Genomic DNA, 17,108 nt, shown 5'->3' on the forward strand with positions numbered 1-17,108 from the left:
TTCTGTGTATGTATCTGAAGAAATCCAAACACTAATTCAAAAAGATATATGCACCCCTATGTTCATTGCAGCACTGTTTACAATAGCCAAGACATGGAAACAACTGAAATGCCCATCAATAGAAGACTGGATAAAGAAATTATGGTACATTTATGTGACGGAATATTACTATGCCATAAAAATAATGAAATCTTACCATCTGCAACAACATGGATGGACCTAGAAGGTGTTATGCTAAGTGAAATAAGTCAAACTGAGAATGACAAATACCACATGATCTCACTAATATGTGGAATCTAAAGAACAAAATAAATGAACGAACAAAACAGAAACAGACTCAGACACAGAGAACTAACTGTTAGTTGTCAGGGGTGGGGAAGTTGGGGGTTGGGTGAAAAGGGTGAAGGATCAAGAAATACAAATTAGGGGTTACAAAATAGTCATGAGAATGTAAAGTACAGTATAAAAAAATAATTAAAATTGTATTTGTATGCTTTGAAAGGTTTTTGTCTGACCATTTCCTTTTTTTTTTTTTTAATTTTTAGAATGGCCCAGTCAACTTTACAAGTTTGCTAGATTTTTACAACTCAGTTCATGTTATTACCATTTATCACTACACACACACACACACACACACACACACTCTCTCTCTCTCTCTCTCTCTGTCTCAATGCTATTTATCTGAACAATTTCATTACAGTAAACTTATAAACTTTGCCCTCTGAATCAATCAGTTCCAACTCACAACGTTTAGGTCTGGTACACGAATGGTCTGCACATGTGCTATTTCAACAATGTGTTTGGGAGGAAATTCTTGACAATGGTTTCCCCACTAACTGATTTGGCAGGTGAAAAAACAAAAACCACTCCAATCAAGGTACTTTAGAACAAAAGATGTTAGTAACAACAGCAAAATTCCTCTGCTTCTTGGAGTGGGTGACACACAATGAGTCACTCTGCTTACAAATCGACTATAAAACATACACTGATTAATAGGAAGTATGGCTACAGGGGTTTTTAACCTCAGGAATTTCTTGTAATGAGTAATAAGCTTGTCCACATCACAAAGGAATTACCTGTCCAGCGAAAGGAAGAGAGAGTGTTCCTGGTGTAGGGGCGGACTTCCCCTTTCATCTGTTGGAAGGACATGGCAACTCTGACTTTGGACAGGTGGTTAGCAAGGCAGCCTGTTCTCCCTTATCTGTAGTCGAGGCCCCAAGGAGGGAGGGGGCGGGAGTGCTAGCACTGTGAAATTCTATGTTTGCATTCAACAAACGCATCTTGAGCACCTACTGTGTGCCACATATCATTCTAGGCCGGGTAGACTCAGCAGTGACCAAAGCAAAAATGCCTTCCCTACAGAGCTAGATTCTAGTAGGGGGAGGTGTTGAATAAAGAAGTGAAATATCTAGCATATTAGACAATCATTAATGTGGATAAAAGTACAAGAGAGAAGGGGGGCAGGGACTGTTGAATGGAGGCAGAGCAGGAGTGTTACAGGAGAGAACACCTTACTAAGAAGACAAGGGAGCTGCATACGTGAGGGTGCGTTTCGACAAAGAAGGAAGGTTCAAAGTGGCATTAGCTTTCCAAACAATCCCTAAAGCCTGTTTAGCTTGTAACTTAGCTGGATTCTTCTCTCTTCTGAATTCAGAATAAGTCTAAAGGATATAGAGTCAAAGGAAGACTGGAACAAGGAGATGTGGATCTGAGCCCCTTTCTGCTGCGTCTGTTCTGTGGGATATTAGTCCAGACCGGGTAACAGAAGCAAGTTTTGGTGTCATTAAAATGGGGGTGGGGCAGAGGTAGGGATGGGAGAGGTGGTAGATTATTTTGTTATATGCTGTTTCTATGGCTTACAAAACAACTTCTGGAATATAACACATTCATAAATTAAAACTCCTTACACATATGTTTCAGTTTTCTGTTCTTTAACTGTTGCTATCCCTGTAAGTCCATTTACTTTTTGCAAACCTTTTAGACTAAAACAGGATTTCTTTGAAAAGAGAACACATGACAGGAAGAACATGACTCCTGGAAGACATTCCATCCATGTCTCCCCAGGAATTTTGCAGCTTGCTATGTTCCAATACTCTAAGGCGCCACCTTTTGCCAAAATATGCAGAAGGATCAAGTTGAAACAAATGCTAATTAAAGTCAATATGCTTGACGTTGGCTCTGGAGAAAACTAATAAGCCAAAATGGTATTCAGAAAGCATCTTGGGTAATTAAGAGGGAAACCATAACGTGAGTACGAAATGCAGTCATGGCACCAGTATGAAAAAGCTATTTTCCTGACAATGTTTATCAACACCTTGCTCCTCTCAAACTTATTACTCTGCCAATTTGATGTGCATGACACTTTCCTGTTTAGCAGACCCACTGTCTGGGAAGGCCGGTCACATGTGAAGGCTTCTCCAAAGATCACCAGAGACGAGATAATGATAAGGCCACAAAAACATTCAAAAGAGTTCAGTGACTGCAATCAAATGGGGTCCATTTATGGCTTGAGAGGTTGAAGTCGCCTCGACTGGTTCCCCAGAGCTGAAAACCCCGAACTTTGATTCTGTCCGATGAATGCTTTGCATAAAAGCACAGAGTGAATCAGAGTGAATGCTCGCCACGTGGAGTACACCATGGCCCCCAGCAGGGCTGGCCTAGTGCCTTTTTGGGCCGGATAGTTGATGTTTATGGAAGTGAAACAGAGAACTTCCTGGCCTTCCATGAAAACTGAAAGAATGTGTGAAAGAGTAAGTGTTTTGTTCTGTGACCAGCGATGATGACAGTGTAATAGCAGACAGTAGTGGTATTTCACCAAGCTCTATAAGAAGATCATCTCACTAAATCCTCACATTGACTTTATAAGAAGGCCCTATTATTTTCATTTTATGGATGAGGAAACAAGTGTAGCGATTAAGAAATGTCTAACGTCCGATCTGTATCCCTGCTTTCCCCGTAAAACGTGGAATTCAACAGGATGAGAATGGCCGCCACGTAAGCGAGTGCCGTTCAGCCTTTGTCACCAGGAGACTGACCAGTGCCTTGAACAAGGGAGGTGTCCGTCCTACTCTGTTCCATGCTTGTCAGACCAGGCTTGAAGCACTGATCTCTTTTTAAACTTTCTAAAAATTATTTGTTGTTTCAGTTATAGCTGACATTCAGTGTCATTTTATATTAGTTTCAGGTATGCAACATAGTGGTTAGACATGTGTATAATTTATGCAGTGACCCCCCCATTGGGCTAGTCCCCACCTGCTCTGCACAGCGCTGTTGCAGCATTAGCGACTAGATTCTCCATGTTGTACGTGAAGCACTGATTTCAGTTCTAGGGACCATCTCTACAGGGCAGACACAGACCCAGTATCACCCAGACCACAAACAACAGGGAGAAAGGACTCAGCTATCATCAGAGGAGGGATGAGGGAGACAAGAGAGCGAACAGAACTTACAAATGTTGAGGCCCCAAGAAGAAAACAACTCAATCCAGTGGAGAGAAGACAGAGGGAGACCACTCCAGCATCAATGAGATCATCTCCACAGATGACGTGATGGTACATCCTTGGTCATTATAAATACCCAAGCACAAGCCAGAAAACTCCCACCCAGGACTTGAGAAAAAACTCATGCACTGGACACAGAGCTGAACCCTTCCTGTGTGTGGCAGGCAGCATGACACCCTCTTACCACCACCACCACCCCACCCCGCCAAAGACGTCCAGTTCCTAATCCCGTAACCTGTGAATACGTTAACCTTACATGGCAGAAGGGGCTTGACAGAGGTGATTAAGGATCTTAAGATGGGGAGATTTTCTTGGATTATCAGGGTGAGTTCAATATAATCACAAAGGTTCGTATAAAACGGAGGCAGACGTGCTGGAATCAGAGAAGGGATATGGTAGGGAAGCAAAGGTTGAAATGGTGTGGGGTCATGAGCCAAGGAGCGAAGGCAGTCTCCAGAAGCTGGAAAAAGCAAGGAAATGAGCTCTCTCTCAGAAGAAAGGCAGCACCCTGGTTTTAGCCCAGTGAGATCTGTGCAAGGTTCTCACCTCTGGAACTGTATGTAAAAACATATATATATTTGTTTTAAGCCACCCCATTTGTGATTTCTCATGGCAGCCATAGGAAACTACCACAGTACACCATCCTCTCCCAAGCTTCTTTTACTTCATGACACCTTCAAAAGGGACAAGGGATAGGGACAAGATTCACAGGTAACTGGAAATCACAGCCAATCACAGACAGGGAAAATTTATAAAAGGGTTTGGATTTGTCACATAGAGTAGACTTCAGTAAAACCCCTCAAAGCTTACTCCATTTTCTGTCTGTTATTGTCTCTCTCTCTCTCTCTCTCTTTTACTTTGTTTTAGAAGATATTTAAAATTTTGTTAGATGTTTAACTTTGGCGGTGGGGGAGGGTTGGCTTTAAAATGTTTATTTATAACTATTACTTATTATTGATAACTATTGCATGGGCTACAACAGCACCCCTGGTGCACTTTCCAGAACAGGGTTGCAGGACGGGCTGTAGTTCCCTGCTGCTCATCATACTCTAGAACGATATGTAGCTTTCTCGTAGGGTCAGTTGGAGAAAGTCCAACACCCTTGGGCGATAGGGCCTGCCAGCTTCGTAATTTGGGAGGCACCAGCCTTTCCCCAGTGGGATCTGGAGCCGGGATCCAACCCCAGCATATGTAGAACCTTAGCGTTCATCTCTCTTTGGTCAGCGTGGCACCTACTGGTTGTAAGGCTACCATCCCCTCTCCTGGCATGACCGGGGGGATCATGTCTAAGCCGAATGGTTGCACCTCTGTGATGTGGAGGCCCAGTGACCTATACTGGGGAGCAGTGAGCCCTGGTTAGATGGAGAATACATTTCTAAGGAGGATCAAATCATATCACACTGGCTTCCACCTGCTTTTTCCAAAAAAAGGCTTCTCTCAGGCAATTCCCTCTGCTGACACACATCTCTCTATCAGTCGGTGGTAAAGAATAATACTTATATTTAAAAGAATGAAATCGTGTCTCTTCTTAAACATGAGACAGACATATCAACAATGGTCTTCTTACCCGATCCATATAAATCATTATGTAGTCAACTCTGACCAAAGAGAAATTTGATTTCTCTGAACCACCAGAGACCAAAGAAAAGAAAGTCTTACTCTGAATGATACTTGCAAATTAACCGTAAATAAATCTTGAGATCATTATCAAAGCTAAGTCTGCAGGCAGCCATTTGAAACACTCTGCTCATTGTTTTCAGCGTCAGCCTTCCCCCCATCACCCCACCGAGCTCACTTACTTCCTCTTAGGATTGAGAGCTTCAAAGATTGCCTGCTAAAAGCACCTCAGGGAAGATGTCGATGCCTGGTCACTGCGCTGTACACCTGAAGCTGACGCTGAACAATAATGAATGTCAACTACAAGTATATACATATATATGGTTACAAGAAGTGGAGTACAGCATTAGGAATACAGATAGTGGAAATGTGATGGCTGTGTGCGATGTCAGAGGAATGGTGCATGGGGGCAGGGGGTTGTCACTGTGTGAGGGATATAAATGATAAATGTCTAACTATCACATTGTTTTGTGCACCTGAAACTAATTAAAAAAAAGTTAATTTAAAAAAAAAAGCAAATGCACTGGAAGGTTATTAAAATTAGCGGTTCCCTAACAAAGAGTGAAAGCATAACCAGTTGGTATGTAAGAACAAGTCTCCAGGGGGACAGAGTACAGGTGGGAAGATAAAGTAGGGAAACCATCATGAAAGTCAAGAAAATCTTCCCCAGAAAGAATCATAAACTCAGAGTCAGAACAGACCTTTGGGGGGCGGCGGGGAGTGGTGAGTGTAGGGCACAGCCTAACCTCCCGTGACATCCTGACACATCAGCCAGCTTTGCTCCAAAATGTCTGGTAGACAAACACTTAGTCCTTTCTGATATTCAGCCACCGCGTGGGTCCTGCTTTGCACGGAGTCTGTTAGGACATTTAGAGTTGGGCCGTCCAACATAGTAACCACTGCCACATGTGGTAACTTAAAATGTGGCTGAAAACAGATGTGCTGTGAATGCACGATACTTAGCCGGCTTCAAAGACTTAGGTTGAAACAGCGAGTGTAAAATGACTCATGAAGAATGCTTTGTATGAACTACCTGTTGAAATCGTATTTTGACGTGTTGGGTTAAATAGATATATATTATTAATAGGAATTTCATCTCTTTCTTCCAACTTTTAATGTGGCTGCTGGACAATTTAAAATTACATTTGTGGCTCGCATTATATTCCCGGTTTGAGAGTGCAGATTAAAGTATTTTTGCTGCTCTCCCTCTCACGGGCTCAGAGGCCAGACCACAGAATTTTCTGCAGAGTTTCTTAGTTCATAGGTGGTAGTGATGGAGCGTCACGGAAAGTGACTTTCCTTCTTTGGAAATTGGATACCCTAAGAAATAAAGTGCTGAATGGCCAACCTTCGGAACAGGGAGCATTCAAAGGGTCTCATGATGGAACAAAAGCACAGGGCAGGTCACCTCCTTACGCCAGGAGGGACCAAGGGGACAATTTCTGTTCCCATCTTTCTCCCATTCCAGAGTTTGGCACTGATGACACTCGGCAATCATCAAGAAGAGTTTTGTGTATGTTCCTGTGTACCACACATCATCCATTCTGCACACAGGCAGTGACTACGGTCATGAACTTGGACCTGCTAGTAGAAGCACATGCCTCACCTGTCCTGACCTGTCAGAGAGCACAAACTCACTCTGCAGGACAAGTCTAGAAAACGAAAAGGATGAAAACATCATGCTAGCAGACTGTCAGTACAACCCTGGGATCAGAAGAGCTGTTCACGTACATTTTCTCATGGAAGAATTCAGCTCAAGTTTTCATTAGCGCCACCAGTGAGAATTAACTGACAAGACAAAATTCTGAAAAATAACAAAGGAAACCAAAGCAATGACTGTATGTTTGCCAGTGGAAAGAATTCCACAGAGTTTTAAAGTCGCTTTCAGCTGTTTAAGTCAATGCATACAGCTCCCCCTTCTCCATCTAATTTGGCAGATTAAGAAGCCAAAGAAGAAAAAGAAGGAATTGCTTTTAAAACAGTCTCCTGCAGTCGGGCACTGCAGACTTGCGTCTGGGAGCATGCGTCTTGGACCGTGTGATCCCTGCCATATGTGGTGCCGGAAAGGGACAGAGACGAGCCTTATTCCACAGAAAGTTCATTTCCATCATCGATGCCAGACAAAAGCTCATGAGCACAGCGCATCCCAGACAATTATTCAGCCGGTGAAGTGTCATGTTGCCTTATATTTTTCCATTTCTCGGTGATACTGCCCAGAGACCAAGCGGAGGAATTTTTCTAGCAGCTGGCTGCATTCTGTTCTAAAATATGTTTTTTATATTAGATTTGCCCATCAATTTGCTTCCCAGAGGGATGACATTTTTTTTCTTTTTTGTTAAAGAGGAAATACCAGTTATTTATAGCAACCAAAGGAAATAACGAACACTGGCAAAAGCCACTAAATAACATGCCACCAAGTAAACAGTTGTAGAAACAGGCCTTTTCGACAACAGTACCATGAGCTGCTCAGGCAGACTGGGGCCCTAAGGTCAGATCAGCTCGGGAAACTTTCCAGACTGTTCTCTTAGCCTTCCCTGCATGAACAAATTCCCATTCACTCCCAGAATGGTGCAAATGCCATGCTGGTCCGTTTTGGCATCTTGTTAGGTCTGTGCGCACAGCAATCCCACCACTGAGTCTCGACTTCCCTCCTGTGCTTTGACACATGGGATTTCAACAGTGATCTAGCGGGTCTCCTTTCTAAAAGTACTGTCAACAGCTTGAGACTACTTCATTTGGTCTTTCTACTTTTTCCTTGGTTGTGGAGGGTGGAAGGTGGAGCCCTGAGAAAATACGACTACCTGGCATTTGCTTTGAGAGTGTGACCCTCCTAACCGGCCCTTCTCCACTTAGAAACAAACACCTTTGTTTGGAGTCTCTTTTGGTTGGTAGTACAGACCTGAATTACACAAGTATACACCAACAGAACTAAGAGAGGTGCAGGAATACACGAGGTATTTGCATATGGCCACACACACACACACACACACACACACATGCATGTGCATACACACCATCCCTGTTGGAAAAATCCCCCAAGAAAAGCTAACTATTGCTCAATAAACTGTTATTATCAAAACCTATAAGGATTTCCTCTAAGTGACTTTACTAACATTTTCCACCAAAGGCTAAAATAGTTTCTGGATACTACCTCAGTTTTCCTTCTGATATGCATGCAGCCACGCTACCCGTAAGTTACCTATTCTCATTTAATCAACATGTGAAGACATTTTTTAAAAAAATCTTTTTCCAAGACATGGAAACAACCAGTGTCCTTCGATAGATCATTAGATAAAGAAGTTGTGGAATACATACACAATGGAATACTACTCAGCCATAAGAAAAGATGAAATAGTGCCATTTGCGATGACATGGATGGATCTTGAGATTATCATGCTAAGCAAAATAAGTGAAGAACCATATAACTTCTCTTATATGTGGGATATAAAACTGAAAGCAACGAAGGAACAAGACAAAAAAATAAAAACTCATAGACACCGACAACAGTTTAGTGGTTACCAGAGGTAAGGGGGGAGGAGGGAGTGGTAGAAGAGGGGAAAGGGGGTCAAATATATGGTAATGGAAGGAGAACTGACTCTGGGTAGTAAACATACAATGTGATATACAGAGGATGTATTACAGAATTGTACACTTCAATCCTATGTAATTTTACTAACCATTGTCACCCCAATAAATTTAATTAAAAAAAAAAACTTTTGCTGATATATTATCACATACAGCAGATCCTCGAATAATGTCATTCCGTTCTAATGTTGATGAAAATGTCGTAGAAACTGGACTCTTGTTTATATCAATTAGCCTATGGTGAAGTTGGTTTCGTTATACATCATTTCACTTAAAGTCGCAAAACCTATTGGCGACATTAAGTGAGGACTTACTGTACCTCATTTCACTCTTCAGCATGTCCCATTTGAACTCTTCAAAATTTGAAAAATGCCTCAAATGTCCAAATCAGACAGTCTATCTCTATCTCGGCATGTGATTCCGCCCAAGTCACTTACCGGGCATAATAATATTAGAAAAACCCAACTTCCTCGTTATGGACACTCCATGAGAAAATACTGATGAGTAGTCTCTTCTGATTTGTTCGATGTCTCCATGCAACAGTTGTAGGGAAACTGCTAAACCTGAAACAAACAAAAGAGCCCAGAGTTAAAATGAGAAGGGCAGAGATAGCAGGAGCAGGAACAGAAGTGCTTCTCCAAGCCCAAATCAATGGTATCATCATTTTAAACTAAGGGTGAATATTCAGGCACAATCAACACACTCCATAGGAATAATCTCTAGATAAGACTTCTCCAATGTGAATGCCTGAGTTTTCTCATTTCTAAGGAGGTTCACAGCGACTGGAACATACTTAAGCAGAACACTGAGAAGAGGAAGTCTGGCTTGTAGCCGCGCCAAGCTCTCCTCCCGCCCAGATGGAAACACCCCTGCACCGACGCTCATTACACAGTGTGAAAGCTATCGCTCCCCATTCATAATTTCCAGGACAACACTGCTGTGTACCAGCACAGATGGTAAGACGACGGCAATCACGCCGAAATGAAAGAAACGCAAAACGTATTTGCCACACAACTAGATTAGCTCCTCTTCTCAATTTCTTCAATGGTATGATACACAAATAACAGCAGAAGCAGCATTTTGCTGGTTTATTTGCTTGCTTTTCAACGGAGTAGTTAAAACAACAGGAAATTTTGTTTAATAACCAAAGCATTAGGCTGAGATGAAATATGGAGTGTTTCCTGGGGTTCAAATCAACCCTGGATGAGACATACCAAGGGGTAGTGACACAAGGAAAGAGCAGAAGGACGTGACTGCATCAATGCATCCTGATGCTTTCTGGTGTGTGGATCTAACAGAATGTTTGTGTCAGGGAGTGGGGAGAATTCAATGAAATCTGGCAGGTACTCGGGCACTTTGATTAAATCTGCATCCCATTCTTACCTAACTGTCCTCTATCTCCCTCCGCACTTCACTGGACTTGGGTGACGGAAGGCGACGGAATGGAGGCGTGTCTGTCCTCTGAAAGCCACAGAGAATGAACCAGGGGAGAAAAAGTGGTCCAGATGATTTGATGGCAACAAATGTCATGCAGCTTTGGGATCCTTCTGTGCGGTACTATTGGTTGCTCTTAAAACCCAGAGGTGGGAGAATGAAGACACACAAACATGTGTCACAACCCCTCGGTCCCAGAAGCGATTTCTTCCTGACTCACACTCTCTTCCACTAGCCCCAGCTCGTTACTGGTGTCTCTCACATCCTCCACTTCTGTCCTTTTGCCTTCAGAATGCCCACCCACACTGCCACCACCATCACCTGCATTGCCAGGAGGTGATATCTGTAGGATACCAGCGTGTGCCAGACACAGCACAGAATCACAAACAGCCCCTCCCACTGGGGAGAACGATGGTCAAATCCTGGGGTACTATAAACTAGGCTTTCAAAGAGAGAATCAGATGGATTTAACAAAATTCTTCAGGTCCTGTAATTTTTTTGCAAGTGCAATCATTTTACTAGGACTTCTCATCAAAGTTTCTGATCAGAGACACTAGCAACATTATGTGGTATGCACAAAGTAAGGAGAGAAAAGAACTAAATGGTATTGAAAAAAACAAGGAGATCATGCTATTTGGGGTAGGGGCTTGAGGAAGGCAAAGTGATCAGGGTTCTTGTTCTGCTCTGTTGGATCAGGAATTCATTTAGCCATCAGTGATATATACATATACATGTACATGTACATATACATATGTGTATATATATATATTTACGTAAGCTGAATAGAGGATAAGACAATGAGAGAAGAAAAACATGCAGTCAGAGACAATATGAATGCTGAAGAAAATTAAACACAGGAACTAGAGAAAAGATGTGTTTTAGGGAAAGACCTATGGGTACGTGTGAACAGAGATGTTCTCTGGACAGCAAGAGCCACAAAGACGAGAATGAAAAGGGATAGAGAGAGCCCATGTAGGAGACAACAGACAAAGAGAAGCAAGCTAGTGCATAAGGCAATGAGCAAGTGACAGGAGAACAATAGACAAAACAGTACAGGGGAAGCAGGAAAACGATGCATTAACTACTTGAGTGCATCCTCAAATTTGCTTATAAGATACGTTAGTTTCTACTGGAACATTAAGAAAGATGTAGATTAAAGCTCTAGGTGTCATGATCTCATTTGTCTAGCCAAGCAATAGCAATTTGGAGGAGAGAAGGTATTGCCATTTTGTAGTGACCCCATTTCTCCAGAACAAAGAAACTCACAGACAAAGACTGGAAAGGCCAGCTGGACCAAGGGCTTGACTACATGCACTTGGCTCTTCAGAAACCATCAATGCAGTTTTCAAACTAAAACAAAAAAACTATCAACTTAACAAAGAAACATCAAAAAGTGGGTGTACTTTCAATAAGACAAACAAAAAAACGCAATACAGAGCTGAGTTGGTAGGGACCAGCCCACAAAGAATAACTGCAATACTATTGGCTTTTCAATCAGAGAAACTCCTGACCCTGCTTTCCTAGTGGGTCTTAGTTACCATGACTACCACCAACAGGTTGGATGAATGAGTCACCAGAACAAGAAGAAACAGTGAACTAGGACAAAGAAACTGCTCATCACTACAAAGGAGGGACACCACATATTCACCCCAGTGACAGAGCACCACTCCTCCCCTTTCAGGACTAGTCTTGTATGACGGGATATCCCGTTCATGAAGAAGTTCTTTCTTTCCCATCTCTTCTTGTCAGAGGACTTCACTGTCCTTGCCTTGTCCGCTATCTCTGAGCGTGGGGCAACTTCTAAATCTACCTGCACACTTGATCTCACTCCTGCCACAATTCAAACTGCCCACTATGGACAAGGCAGTAACTCGGGCCTGAGAGGAAGGTGGAAGGTGGGATGTAATGATGTCTACGGTGGGGTTCCTGCTGAAAGGAAATGATCATCTAATAAGGAAAGTAAGACACATATAAACAGAGTATCAAGCAGAAAGGCGTCAGTCAATGTATAATGGGACTATGAAAATAAGGAGAATTTATTACTGATTAAGGGAATTTGAAAGATCAGGGAGTTATTTATTTATTTTTAAATAGGGAATTCTGACAACCAATAAGCTAAAAAATTAGGTTAAAATTTTAATTTCACAAGTAGATCAATAATGTTTTACCATCATTTTGGGGTTTTTTTTGTTTTGTTTTGTTTTTGGCCCTTAATATAAGGACCAAAAATGAATTGCTAAGGGAGGAATGTTCCTCTTTGTTAGAAGAAATAATCATTAAAATTAACTTTTTTTATCTGCCTAGATGTTTAAGACCAATACAATGGCAATGATTTGATATCTGTTTTTAAACAAAGGTATAGTCATTAATTAATCTAGCGTCTGTCACAAAACAACACATTTTTTCATGATTAAGCTCAGCTATGGGGCAGCGGTACAGGAAAGAAAAGCTCGGTAACCATTACACCAAATGTGGTTGATCATTCGATAGCTCTAATTTCAAAGGAACCGAAGCTAACTCACTCTATAAGATGTATCCTTTTAAATTCAAGAAATTCTGCACTTTTACATAAAAAAAGGCAAGCACCATATGATTTATAAGTAGCAGGCAAAATTAATTACAGACTAGATCAGCCATTCTGCCAGCAATGAACCAAATACCGCGTAGTTTGGCATAGCGACGGAAATGGATAACGGCGGTAAGTATATTGCAGCCATGCCATGAAGTGTGCAGTTTGAAAAGCAGATCATGATGGTCTCAATGTTAACTTCTCTGTGCTTTGGTTTCCACATCTGTAAAATAAAGACGCCAGCAATACTGGCTCCATAAACTACGCTGGCGATACCTGGCAAGGGCTCCAAACGTCAGCTGCTGCTACCCCAGCAACACTGCCACCACCGTTAAGACGTCGCATCACTGTTTTTGTTCTTATTCCTCCCTGCCATGAATATCAACAAACCAGCTTCCACCAAAAGAATCTTCAACATTCCCTAAGCGCCATTCACCAAGATAATATTCTTTTCAACAGATGTGTCCACTTCCCACTGGATAGTCAAGTATTGCCAAGCTCCTGGGTAGCTGAGTGATTAGGTTCTATGGAGGTTTCAAAGGCCAATCTGTCTCTTCATCAAGAGCGATACACTCATATGGCAGTTTTGACAAAGATGGAACTGGTGAATACAAGTAAGCAGTGAGCACAAACACACACGTGAAAATGACGAAATCCCTGATGACATAGGGAATCCAGTTTTGTGCCCAGATATTAATAAGGCAACGGTTTGAACAAGTAGCAAGTTCCCAAATACCTTTGAGAAGATGTTAGATGTAATTTGGTGACGGGAGAGGTTATTCACTCTCGTATTTTGTGTTTTTCAATTATAATGATTTTTCTTTCTTTTTTCTTTTTCATCTCAATTGTTATGCTCTAAATGAACTGAGTTTTCTTAGTCCCCTTATTTTTCTCTACTATTCTGTAAGTCATATATTGTATTTCTAATCTTTTAAATGTTTAACTAGTTCAGTAAATGAGTGTTAAATTCTCTCAGACTTCATCTGAAAATGCCTTTATTTCATTTCCATTTTTAAATAGTTGGGCAAGTACAGAATTCAAAGTTGGCCATTACCCTGGCAATTTGAAGATATTATTCCATGACATTCTGACTTCTAGAACTGTTGCTTGAGATATTTCTTTTTGGGTAATCAGTTTTTTCTCTCTGGTTTCTAGTTTTGTCTTAGGTGTTCTAGAGTTTACCACAGTTTATGTACATATGACTTTAATTTTATTTATCCTGCTCATGACTTTTGCCACTTTTATCTGAGGACTCTTAATGTCTTCAAAAGTTCTACAAATTCTCAACCATTTCTTTTCAAACGTTGCAGCTTTCACATATACTCTTATTTGCTGTTTTTGGAATTCCTACTAGATGCATTCTGGTCTTTTTCATTCATTCCTTTGTATTTTAAATGTTTATTCAGATTTTTCCACTGTATTTTCCTTTGTGTTGCATTCTGGCTAATATTTTAAGCTATAATTTAGTTTATTTATTCTCTTCTCGTGTTCATGTGATAGTTGAGCAATTCACTAATTTTTTTTCAATGACTTCCTCTTTAAAAGAATTTCAGTTCTATTTAGTTCTTTCTAACCTCTAGGATCTAAGCACCACAGAGAACAAGGATTTCTATATCGTCTGTTAAGTGAAATATTACTCGTGCCTTGAATAATGCCAGATATATAGATGCTCAATTAATAATTTTGATGCATGAGTTCGAAAACTCTCATTTTTTTCATGATGTTTTCTTTTTCATTATGAATCTATTTTTCTATCTTTTCTTTAGTTATATCGTGAAAGTTTACTACCTAAAATTTTAGGCGGTCATCATTCCTGTTTGCGGGACCTGCTTACTCTGACTCACCGCTGATGATTTCATGGGTGATTACGACATTATCATTTTATTGTGACTCATCTTCACTGGGTGTTGCTTTTTACACCGGAATCACATGCGCCCTGGGTGTGAGGCAGACAACTTGGAGAGATTATGCACTTACTTCTTTCAGGCTAGTAAACTGGGACCTCTTTTCTGTACACTGAGTTCTACGATGGTGGCTTTTTCCAAACTACTTGAGTTAGTATAAATTCAGACTAATGGCATGAACTTGGAATTTTGATGTCTAATGGGAGAATCATGCACCCCCAACACCTTTGAAAACAGAGAAGAGCTTTCTCAGGCCCAGCATTCAAGGACTCACTTCCAGGCGTGACTGGTCCACCCCCAAGCTGTGTCTCCACTTCCATGGTAAATTAACACTAAGCCCCAAAGTGTCGGGCACACATCCATGCCCCCCTTTCCTGGTCAGAGCATCTATGTGAGGGGTTATCCTTCTAGTTTTGAGCGCCCTCTTCATTTCAGCAGGATTTCCCTTCCTTTGTCTAAACCTTAGTTCTCCATTGCCTCCCATGTCTTGGTTGTAATTTACTTAGCATTTTTCTGTGTGTGGAGCAGGAAAGGAGGTGACAGCAGTTCAGTCTACCACGTTTCAGAAAGCCAGCTCATTTTAAAATCCTTGAAATCCCCACTGTTTTTCAATAACACAAGCAGTCCATGTGTGCCTTCGATGCACAATCGCATTATAATTGTAAATGTGTAAATTAATTGACCAAACAAAAAAAATCACTCTACTTATGTAGTATTAAGGACTGAAAACCCTTTCTATCTGTATATATATGAAAAGTATGGATACAGAGCGAGAAAGAGAAGCATAAAACATAGTAAAACGTTAATCTTGGAGAAATTAGAAATTCTTCGCCCTATTCTTGCAATATTTCTGCAAGTAAATTAACTGAAAAAATATTTTAAACGAATTAAAAAGAGAGCATGGTTTAATAATCAGGAAATTCCAAACGGGAGCAAAAAGATTACACACTACATTTCCAGCCAATAGGTGGTGCCAGAAAGTACCAGTTTCCTTGTAACAATATAAGAAACTAAGTTTCAAAACTCAAGAGCAGTGATACAACCCTTAAGAACTATGCCAATTCACGAATATTGAATTAAATGACACCATGGTATGTAAGGACAGGGCACCCAACCCCCGAAACACAGTCCTGCTCTCTCAAAAGCATCCTTCCATCTCAGCCAAGTAAAGGATGTTGGATTTCCCTCTCGGAGTGAAGCGGCTGTCCTGTGCGCGGTGGGCTCCCTATCTAGGTAATTGCCTTGGTCTTCTGTGAGGGTTAAAAGGTACGTTGTTTGCAGGATGCAACCATGGGCACTCATCTTACTAACGGACAAAAAGGACCGTGGAAATTGACCTAATTAGCAAATATGACTTTTTCTAGTTGTATAAGCAACATGTGCCAACTCCAGGAAATAGCATTTCATAAATACATATAATATGATAAGATTTTCAAGTTTCTCTCAGGACATCCGGAACAGGGCCAACGATTCTTACACAATTTATTGCAAGTCACAGAACTGAACATGCCCCCGTAAATCACGTTGGCTCAGTCTTGTTTCACATTCCTTGAATTCACGGCTAATGTCTATCAGAGGTGACATTTATAAAAACCATTTGCTCACCAAACCTAAACCAGGATCATTTCAGTGTGTAGTTTTAGAATTTCAAATTCTTAAAATTCTTTAATTTTAAAATTCCCACAGAGCACAACTTTGGAAATTTGAATGTACTCAACCTAACTATAGATGTAACCATAGAGATATGTTAATTCTATTATTGTTTTTATCTTGAAATGTTAAATGGATCCCTTGCAATTTTCCTCCAGTTTCTAAACACAACGACAGTGGTAAATGTACCTTTGCAACGTAAGTCTTAGGTTAGAAGGAAAAAAACACACCAAAAAACCGTTAACTGGATGAATCTGTTAAACAGACAAAATTACAACTCCAAGAGATAGGAGGACATCAACGAAGCATAAAGGGGCTGGAAATGAAGTGGTAGAATTTTTTCCAAAACTAATTTCAAGTTATTCTTGTTTTTTCTTTCTTTTTTAGTACCAATGACCAAGAAACAGCAGGGGGGAAGCAGGGGGTAAAAAACCAATACATTGCTGAGTAAACTCAATTCTCTTGAAAACATTTGACTGCACTGCTTTTATTTAATCAACAATTCCACGGTCCAAGGAGAAAACAGGGGAAGTCGACATATTGAACCACAGTGATTGTTTGAACATTAGGCACCCCAATTTCCCACTTCAATTTTGTGTATCCTTGCTTCCTCCACTATTTTTAAGTAAGTCATTAGAGAGCCTCCCTTTCAATAATAAAGTCAAAAAGCTCCCGAACACCTATCTGCTCAAGTTAAAATTGCCTTTTCAAGAGAAGGAGACTAGATCCAGGTGACGCACGCATAGAAAAATGACCCACCAAGACGGAAGGGTAGAAACTAAAGTGGAAAGAGTAAAGGGCTTAGTTATTTCTTTTTTTTTTTTGTTCAAGTTTCTTGCTGAGCCTTGT

The 17,108-nt window shown here is 40.9% G+C and overlaps 1 protein-coding gene across 2 annotated transcripts in view; it reads right to left on the minus strand.

Moving 5' to 3' along the window:
- DOCK4 (dedicator of cytokinesis 4) overlaps positions 1-17,108 on the minus strand; it is a 364,976-nt gene that overhangs the window by 137,519 nt on the left and 210,349 nt on the right. For both annotated transcript variants that reach the window (XM_074341023.1, XM_074341022.1), the window contains exon 13: positions 9,140-9,265. In XM_074341023.1, coding sequence (XP_074197124.1) covers positions 9,140-9,265 — 126 coding nt within the window. The remainder of the gene's footprint in view (positions 1-9,139; positions 9,266-17,108) is intronic.

The sequence above is a fragment of the Rhinolophus sinicus genome, linkage group LG09, assembly GCF_036562045.2.
Source record: "Rhinolophus sinicus isolate RSC01 linkage group LG09, ASM3656204v1, whole genome shotgun sequence".
NCBI classification, from domain to species: Eukaryota; Metazoa; Chordata; class Mammalia; order Chiroptera; family Rhinolophidae; genus Rhinolophus; species Rhinolophus sinicus.